The sequence below is a fragment of the Symphalangus syndactylus genome, chromosome 9 (assembly GCF_028878055.3).
Source record: "Symphalangus syndactylus isolate Jambi chromosome 9, NHGRI_mSymSyn1-v2.1_pri, whole genome shotgun sequence".
NCBI lineage: Eukaryota > Metazoa > Chordata > Mammalia > Primates > Hylobatidae > Symphalangus > Symphalangus syndactylus.
Genome location: NC_072431.2, coordinates 24,705,089 through 24,714,894, shown reverse-complemented (window position 1 = coordinate 24,714,894; position 9,806 = coordinate 24,705,089). Strand labels below are relative to the sequence as shown.

General features: G+C 36.5%; 1 protein-coding gene across 5 annotated transcripts in view; it reads right to left on the bottom strand.

Annotated features, from left to right (window-relative positions):
• Positions 1 to 2,762: 2,762 nt before the first annotated feature.
• Positions 2,763 to 9,806, bottom strand: part of PRKD1 (protein kinase D1) — a 637,423-nt gene continuing 630,379 nt past the window's right edge. For all 5 annotated transcript variants that reach the window (XM_063609299.1, XM_063609300.1, XM_063609298.1 and 2 more), the window contains 2 exons: positions 4,557 to 4,642; positions 2,763 to 3,740 (listed from right to left, as the gene is read on the bottom strand). In XM_063609299.1, the coding sequence (XP_063465369.1) occupies positions 3,522 to 3,740; positions 4,557 to 4,642 (305 nt within the window). In that variant the 3' untranslated portion in view covers positions 2,763 to 3,521. The remainder of the gene's footprint in view (positions 3,741 to 4,556; positions 4,643 to 9,806) is intronic.

Sequence of the window (9,806 nt, the reverse complement as noted above, 5' to 3'; positions counted from 1 at the left end):
TCAATGAAACGGCTGATCATAGATTTCTCAAAATTGTCTCCATCAGAGTGGGTATTCACTAAACTCAAAGATTATTTCTTCCTTAGGGATAATGGACATATAAAAAGCATCACTGATGAAAACATTTCTCTCAAGGCTGTCCCCTTGCTCAGGCCAAAAGCAAGAACCATGGTAGTTTGCTCTAATGGTTCTGGATACACAGAGACTAGCAATTTTCATAGCATCTTGGGTGAGCTGACAATAATATTGCTGTTTGAAGAAATATTACCTCTGTGACAATGATAGACGACACATCTTTCCTCAGATGAGTTTCTGTCACTTCTTTTACTTTTGTCATGATAAAAGATACCTTTTCTGCATCAAAAATGCTAATCTGCATCTTGTATTAAATATAAACTACTCACCTGCCCATGTTATTTATTATAATATACCATGGATGTGAAGTCTGGGCAAACTTATTGCTGGTATTTAGCATAAAAAAGTGGGTGCTGATTTACTAAAATTGGAGTCTTTGCAGCTTCACTAATATTGCTGATGGTGGAAAGTGGCATGACTTTTAGTGGCCCACTTTTTTCCTTGACATTGGCAGTTGTTTTCTCACCCCTTTGCTTGATAACACTGCAACATGTTCTACTGTTACCTATTTAATCCTTGAAATTATTTCTTCTCTTGATTTCTGTAATATTACTCTATTTGATTCTACCTCTGAAAATTCCTTTTCAGTTTTCCTCATATTCTGACTGATCCATCCAAATCAGTACTTCTCAGGTTTGTGCCCTAAGACCACTTTCCTTTCATTATATTTATTTTCCCCCAGGGATGAGTCATTCCCATTAACATATTGTGGGCTGCTGACTTTCAAATCTCTATCTTCAATTCCAGATTTCTTTCCTAAACCCCAGACTCATATCTAACTACTTTTAGAACATTTCAGACTTGGGTGTCCTACAGGAACTTCATATACAAATGTTAAAATGTGAACTCACTCTTTCTACATCTCTAACTTCTTCTGATTAATAGTTCCTTTCAGCTTAAACAATGTTGGTTTCCTGGGATTTACACAGAATAAATCCCAAATACCCAGAATAACACACAAGGGCCTCCAGACCAAGATCATCACCCATTTCTACTGGATGGACTTCTTCAGTTCTTCCTTACCTTTATTCTTCTGTTATAAAGAAGTACTTTTGTCTTTGTAACAGGCCTCTTTGGACCTTCATGTCTTCGTTTATGCTGTTTTCTCCTACTTTCAGCCAGGTGTATTCTTATGATTTTTTCTAGCTCTGCTCAAACATCATTCTGTTGCTTTCTTTCTCCATTATTAACTGTTCTCCATGATGCCTTATACCTTTACATCTTATTTTCTAAATGCGCCAACAATTTGTTTATTCACTTCTATCTAATAAATTTATTTTGTGCAGAGACCATGTCTTATTCACATTACAAAATCTTAGAATCTAGCAAAGAGCTGTGTAGAACAGATGTGAAATAATTTTTTGCTGCATGGATAATCGACTTCTGTGTGGTTTTATAATGTACAGTAATATTTGGTTACTCTTGCCAATCATCAAGGACTCTAGGATATTTTATACTATATGGATAATATTATCATAGTTTCTTTTCCTATAATCTTTTTAGAATCCCATATCAAGCAAGGAAAGTTATTGATTAGACTTTATATTGCAGCCGATAAAACATAGGCATATAAACTATATAAATTATCATAATTCAAACAATAAGCCTCTAATTTATATTATGCACATATTAAGAGGGAAGAACTTTATATGCTTCCACTCCTTTTACATTTTCCTGAAATTGCTCAGAAAAGGTGTCATAGAAAAGGTGTCAGTTATATTCCTAGGTCGGCGAGAGAGTTATCGTCTTACTGATTTACATTCTATTCTTTCAGGTTGGTGGTACATGTATGCTTGTGTATGCAAATTCACTTGTGCATGCATGAGCACACGCACACACACACACCCTACCCCTAGAGAAAAGCAGATGAAGGAACTTTAAAATTTTTGTACTTGTTAAAGTTCAATAGTAATACAAAACAGAGACTAATCATTGGAAAGATTATCTATTGTCGCCACATTCCTCCAGGTGGAAAGAGTACAGTCTTAACATACTTATCTAATATATTCAAGTGTTCCACAACTCTGGTAACATTCTTCCAAACATTAATTACAATTTTTTTTCTATGACATAGTATGCTATTCCCATCCTGCTACTAAGGAAAACAGCCCACATTATTCATATTATATACCTCAAATCTGTTAGGTCCAATTCGTCTTCTCCAGGCTATAGAACTTCACTTGAGACGCCTTTCTGTTTAGGGATTACTTTCTGGTCTTTTTTGGTTCACCTCAGAACCATCTTTAGATCATATGAAAAAAAAAACCAGATCTGGTATTCTAATAAATCTCTAGCTTATATTGACTAAATCAGGAAGCTACATTAAAATGCTATTTGCAATATTCCAACTACTCAGAGTCATCCTAACTATGCCTCCAAGCACTCTGTTTGGCTTTGGGCACTTTTCACTTTGAAAGCCTTCCTTTCTATTAGAAATTAAACCACATGCAAGACAGGAAGGCTTTACTCCACTTTGAAACATACTTTTACTGCTTCAGAGTAGATAAAACTACATTCTACAATATGAGCTTTTTTCCTGCTTTTTGAGCAGACACTTCTGCTCCTAGTTGGCCTGAAAATCCTAGTGTGAACTATGAATGAAAATAATTCAATGAGGTGGACACATATTTTGACAAGAATTTTTTTTATTATTGAAAAATACACAAAGGTGAAAGGTTGCTGAGCAGCTGATTTTCCATAGTACAACAGAGTATTATAAGAAAGAGGGAAATGTATCTGTTATATATGGCAGTTTACATTTCTAAGGCATTTAGGCTTAAGAGCACTAGGTCTTGCACAGCTAGGTGCGTTGTCTTGAGTTTAAATATACTGAGGCACACCAGGCAGGCAAAGGATTCAAAACTATACATTAAAACTTGTTCATGCATTTGTGTCTTAAGGATTTTATTCCCTACCCTCCTCATTCATTTTTTTTCCACACGAGTTTTGGAGTTGTTCATAGAACACTGGAAATAATTGACTCTTCAAGAGTTTGTTTACAATGACAACACCAATGGAACACACCAAACAGAACTACTTCACGGATGCGTTCTGTCTCTTACCAAATGAAGCTCCAGTAAGAAAAATACTGATCTGCAAAGGCACAGTGGAGACAGGTTTAATGCATTAAATATAACATGAATCATTCACAATAACAAGTTTCGTGTTTCAGGGAACTTTTGTTAATACAACACAGTTGGTCACACAAAATACAAATGCTTCTGTTGATTTGTCTTGGCAACTCAGATACATCAACAGTGCTAACAGTTTAACAGCTTTGTTCTCATCTGACAGAAAATAATGGCAGTTCTGCAAGGCAAATGTTAAACCTGACCGTATGTATTTATTAGTTCCACAGTGTTTTGACAGATTATAGAAGATGGAACTCAGAGGATGCTGACACGCTCACCGAGGGCTTTCATTTCTGTTTCTTCAGTCTCAGGAGTGTCACTGTGGCTAGCACTTGGATTGATCAGGTGTGTGGGGTACTGCAGCCCCTGCTCGCCTGCGTACTGCTCCCACCTCAGGTCATCGCTTTCATGGGTGATGTAGCGCTCCCCGATTTTGCATTCCAGCTCTCGCAAATCTAACCAGGTCTGATAGTCCTGAAGAAGAAATTCCAAAATATTGCCATAGAGATCATTACAACTCAACATACTGTTTCATATGATGTCAGTTTCTGCAATCTATGAGTTACCCTTTTCCTTCCACTCTAACAGTGCTGAATCTTTCATCACGCATCCTCAAGTGACAGCATCAGAACGAATGCCATCCTATTTGCCTAACCTTTGGAAATACATACTGTTTATGTGATAGCATGGATCAAAGAGGGGGCAATTAATGTTTGCAGTCAAGCAATCAGGACTGCCGGTATTCCTTTGAAATTTAATGCCTACAAATAATCTTTCAGTATTTCAGAGTATTAGTTTTCTAAACTTTAAATTCAATGTGAAAATAATAAAGCACATGCATATACTTTGTATTTGCCATGCATTTGTTCCACACATAATAACCTAGCATTTAAAAATATAGCTTCTAAATGAGTACAGTGCATGACCAGATGGGCATCTATTTGTACACTTATCAGGATTATACATACAGATGCTTTTGAAATCTGGTCCTCTGAGGTCTGTTACGATCCTTGGTTTATTTACTTATTTTTGGTTTTGCCTTTTGGTTTTTGGCTGTGTGTGTGTGTGTATGCGTGTGTGTATCTCCTCTGTCAAATTATCCTAGTAGAGAAAAATGTTTAGAAACACTAAATTGTTATTAAACCCTACGAAGTTGCATGCACTTGAGCAAATAAATTGATACTAGAATAATCACACTTTAAAAATTATTGCAAAAGATTTCTAAATATCAAAATCCTATAAATATTTAGAAGCTCATTCAACTAAGAAAACTCAATGATTGTTGTTTACCTGTAGCCAAGGGTGGCTCAAGGTCTTATCCACACTGTAGCGCTTTCTCATTTTTACTTGCATCAAATTGTTGATAAGATCAATGGCTGAAAAAAATTATCAGTAAAAATAGATGACAAATCTGTAACATATGCATAATTCATTTATAGTTTATTTCACATCTGCTATTTCACACAGTTAAATGCAGCATAGTGACAAGGCACTAGAACCAAAATAAAAATCCTCTTAAGAATACTGAAACCTTGGCCTTCATTTTATTTTGGATACTAAAAAAAAAAAAGAAGAAGGTGGAAGTAATTATGGAAGAAGTATTAGAGTCTATCGTATGATATGAATTTCAATTGGTCTACTCTTTAGTACTTTTTTTAGTTTAGAAATTTTGTTTATATATACATCATTTAAATATGTCTTACAATATGGGCAGGATAAAACTAAATATTCAAGATAAAGCATTTACTAATTTTGTTATAAAACATGCTGAACGTTTGAATACACACAATGGTTCACACAGTATTGAATTAAATGACAGACATCTGAACATCATATTTGTATGGAAAAAATACATCATAACATGGGTCATATCTCATGATAAACTTGGAGCCTGAAAACCAACAGCCCAAGAAGAAAACATTTTAATTGCTTTCATTTTGCTTTTGCTTTCAAAAATAACCAATGTATTGGAATTATATGAGCCTTCATAGACTTTCTAAAGGAAGACAGGAAAGAAGTCTATTTAACAAGAAATGTTCTCTGAGGGGTTAGAACCACAGTCCCTCTGGCCTAGTACTCTGCTTGTGACTGGGGAGTCTGTGAGTGTAATTTATGAAGAAAAAGTAATACTCATCGTTCTCTAGTCTGAAAATCATCCTAGTTACCCACAGTATCACGTGATGGAGTTCTCACTCTCCTTTTCTGGACATTATATATTCAGTATATGTCATTAATAGTTCATTATCTATTAAAGTCATCCCCTCACACTTCTCATGCTTGAATTAACTTCCATGTTTCTTTTTTTGAATTTTAGCATTTTCTTCCCAAAGAGGGCTTAGTGAAATCTGCCAACCTAGTGGAAGCATTTATATTTCAAAGAGTTAATTTTTGCCCTTAACCTACCCTAGGCATTATGTCTGACAGATGGCTCTTCCTACCAAAAATCTTAATCGAACAGGCAGCTGATAAACGAAAATGAAAATTAACTCCTCATCTTTCCCAATCACCAAGCCTTGAATAGGCAGCTTTGAATCCACTTTTTGGTGTGCATCAACGTGTATGGACTTGAAGATACAGACTGTCACATGAGACCAGAGGAACAAAGAAATGCTTCCTTCAATCAGAATCCTTCCCAGTGTCAGGCAAAGAAAAGTGACTTCTACAGTCTTTTGGTAATTGAGAATCATATCTCTATGGTGCTAATATTCCAAGTATTCACCTGCCCTGAAGGGCCGTAGTCAAATATCAAACATTTATTTGGAGAAACGAAATGCAACAACACACATTTAAATGTTGCCTATGCCTATACACTTTTGCCTTACCTAGGATACCTGAGGAAATACAGTACTCAGTACATTTTCATATTCCAGGCATGTGTTCTCAGAGAGCTTTTAAAAGTATAGTTCTCTCTGTGAACTGCGTATAGGGCATGTGCTTTAAAATATCCATTCACATGATTTACTCACTGGTGAGTAAAGTGCACCTTCCATTCTTGCTGCTGTGAAGCCACACGGCAAAAATGGAGGACAAGGAGTGAAGGGAGAGCTTATATGCCATTGCAAGCATGCTGCAGCATTACGCTGCCCCAGACACTGCAGGTAATAAATTCATGTCATTAATTCACTCATTCTGTTTTGAATTCTATAATTAGAAAGGCAGGAGTACAGTAACTCAACAAAAGGTCTGGTTTGTGCCCAAATGGGCCCCAGCAGTGAACCACACTGCATAAAGGGGAGGGAAGTACTATCAGAGGGGAAACTGGAAGTGTCTGAAGGGAATGGAATAAGTGAAAATGAAAAAATTGTTCTGCTGAATGAAGCATACAATGATTAGTCTGACTACGCCACAGTACCCAACCCAAGTGACCTGAATAAGCACAACAAGGCAATGACAAGAACCTCCAAGAGAAAATGGTTAAGGATATAAGGAGAGAATTAGAGGAGATTCGTGTATGTATAAATAAATGTGTGTGTGTGTATATACATATATTTTGTGGCTTTTGGAAGCAGACAACAGAAATAATGAACTATTAAATGTTAGCACCTGTAGCTAAATGCTGGGACCATGGTATTAGTAAGAAAATAGGTCCGTCATTTGTAGTTGAGAATTCTTTTCTGCTTGTTACTTTTCTGGAACTCTTAAAACATCCTTTTTATTTATCAAGTTGTATACAATCCAGGATTAACTATACCATCCAAAATGCGTTTTACTAAACTTTTTGAACACAGTCTAGAGGCTTTTTTCCTTCCAATATTCTCTTTACTGTCCATGTCTACATTGCTACAATATTCATGTAATAAAACTGTCTCACATGTATTATGTATGTGTAAATCATTCATTTATCTGTTCATTCACCAAATCTTCCTTAATTCCTGTTGGCAATTACTTATGAAACAAAAAGTTAATGATCAAGCCCTGACCCTGAAAAAGCTCACAATCTAGTTGCAAAGGCACATGCATGCCCCTCCCCAGACCACAGATGATATCATGACACAATACACCATTTCGAATCTTTGACCTTTAATTCATATCCTACTCAAAGCAAAAAAAAAAAAAAGTGTTTTCTTTTTATAACTTACTGTCATTAGTCCTATTTATGTTTTAGATGCAATGGAGAACTTTATTCTATACGACAGTTCTTTACATCTTTGGAGACAGTGATTCATTCTCCTTAATCTCACCTCTATAGTTCCTTCAGATCTTTCAGCATCCTGTACACCTCGATTTTAATATTCACTAGCTTTACTCAATGTCCCTGTTAAAATTCAGTGATCATCACTGACCAATTTTCTTCATTAACTGCCAATTTGATTTATACACAAATATATTATTCACATAGCCTAGGATTGAGGGGTTTTCATTCTTTTTAAAAAAATTGCATTCATATTCTTATTTAGTCCTTATAACAACCCCCTGAAAGTAGTTATTATTTTCATCTCCATTTTAATAAAAGGAAAACCTGAAGCTTCAAAAGGCCATGTGACTTGGTCAAAGTCAGACAGCTCCTAGGCAACACAGCTGAATTTGAAACCCAGGGGGACTAGAATTCAAAGCCTGTGCTCTTAAACACTATGGCAGACTGCGGCCATATTATGCCATCAACTCATCATTATAAGTGGATAATAATCTCAGAAATTGACTATTTTTTTCATTTTTACAGTCATGATAATTAAATTCTTAGTTAGTTTCCACCACACTTTTATGTGCTTGAATGCAAGGATGTGTGTATATGTGTATGTGCATCTCTGTGACCTGAATGTGGTATGACACCCTCGTATCGTTAATTCTCCTAGCTCCCTGTCATGTCCACACCGAATAAGCCAATCTGCCATGTATTAATACAATTATTAGAACTTTTTCAGGATACGACTTAAACATAGGGCTTTCTGACTCTATCGCAAAACACATTACCAATTGCCAGGCCTATTAATTATTACTTGAGCAAGTCTTAAAAGCAGGCAATGCTTCCTCCTAGAAGTATTCCTATGTAGCTCATATTTACCATCTTCTCCAAAGGCTATTTTAGGCTATTTATTTTTCAAATGCTTTATCATTGAGACACATCGGTTCTTGGTAAGACTCATTCTACCAATCTGGTAATCCTACTTAAAAAAAAGTGCAGTTATTCTGGAATAATACATTTTAAGTAAATTAACACTGACAAATACTGACTTTCAGTCATTTTCTTCTCAGGGCTAATATTTGTTTTCTAAATATTTGCAAATCATCTATTTAATCATTCATTCATTCTAGAATTTTGTCAAGGATAAATACTAAGCTTCTTGTTGAATAATTTCAGAATCCATTCTTTCCCCCTTTTAGAAATTCTACTTGTCTTAAATACCTTGGTATCTCTCTCATTTTATCTATGATTTATTAAAAATTACCACGGCTCTAACAGCACATCTGTTAGTTTCTTCAATATGCAGTGTGTCCAGCTCTGAACATTTACCCATCTCATAGCTGCTATTGAGTGCGCTTTTGTGACACTTCCATTTCCCATAGGTGCCAGCTCCCAGCAGAGACTGCCATGTGTAATTTATCAAGGATAAAGACACTAAGACAAGGGAAAGGGGAAGCCAGTTGTAAAGGAACAGTCAGTCAGTCTAGTAAAGCTGGAGAAGTCCCAGCAGTCCCAGAAGAGAGCCAACAATGAGGGAAAAAAAGCCCAATTGGGGTCTGCAGTCCAGTTCCAAAACTAAAATCAAAATTCAGAAGTTAGATCTAGAGTGAATGTGGCAGGACATGCCTTTGGAACTGCAGGAGACTAGTGGAGACGGACAATGGGGCAGACAGATACAAAATTGGGCCATTCTATCAATTCCTCTCAAAAACAAAGTAAAGGAGAAAGGGAACACGGTCTGGCTGTGGGAGGGAGGGAAGTAAGGAGTGGAGCAGAATGAAATGTCATAATCTGGCACAGCTGCAGATGACCATGCTGGTGCCAAGTGGGGAAGGGTAGAGGAATGCCAGAACTCCAGTTTACCTGCAGCTCCACGAGGAGCTGGTCCCTCAGGAATCTGGAGCCCTGTGCAAAAGAGATACTTCGGGAAGAATGCCTCAGAAATTCTTGGTACCCTGTACCTCCTTCTATAAAAACAGTAAAAGGACTATATCCAAATACCTAGGTTCCTTGGGGTAAAATATATTGGAACATAGTGCGGTCTTTCAGTGGTTTCAGGCAATAAACAGATGCCGTTTAAATAGCAGAGATGGAACAAGGGCCAAAGCAGTAGGGGAAATGAGAATATTTTATTCTCTTGGGTTCCCTGTACCCTCTTCCCCTGCTATTTTCTCAGTTTGAGTACCCCCATCTCCCACTACTTTGTTCCTGAAGGGCACAGGAGTAAAATAGGCAGTGGCTAGTTCCTCCTTCTTTTTGCAGTAAACATGACACCAACCTTTTCGAAAAGTGGTATGATTATTTTCTGATTATACCTGCTCATTTATTCTGGGGGGTGAGTCTTTCTAACATTATTCTGAGAATTTTATTATCTTTATTCATGCTTAAGCTTAATCCTCTCCTTCCATCTTTTTAAT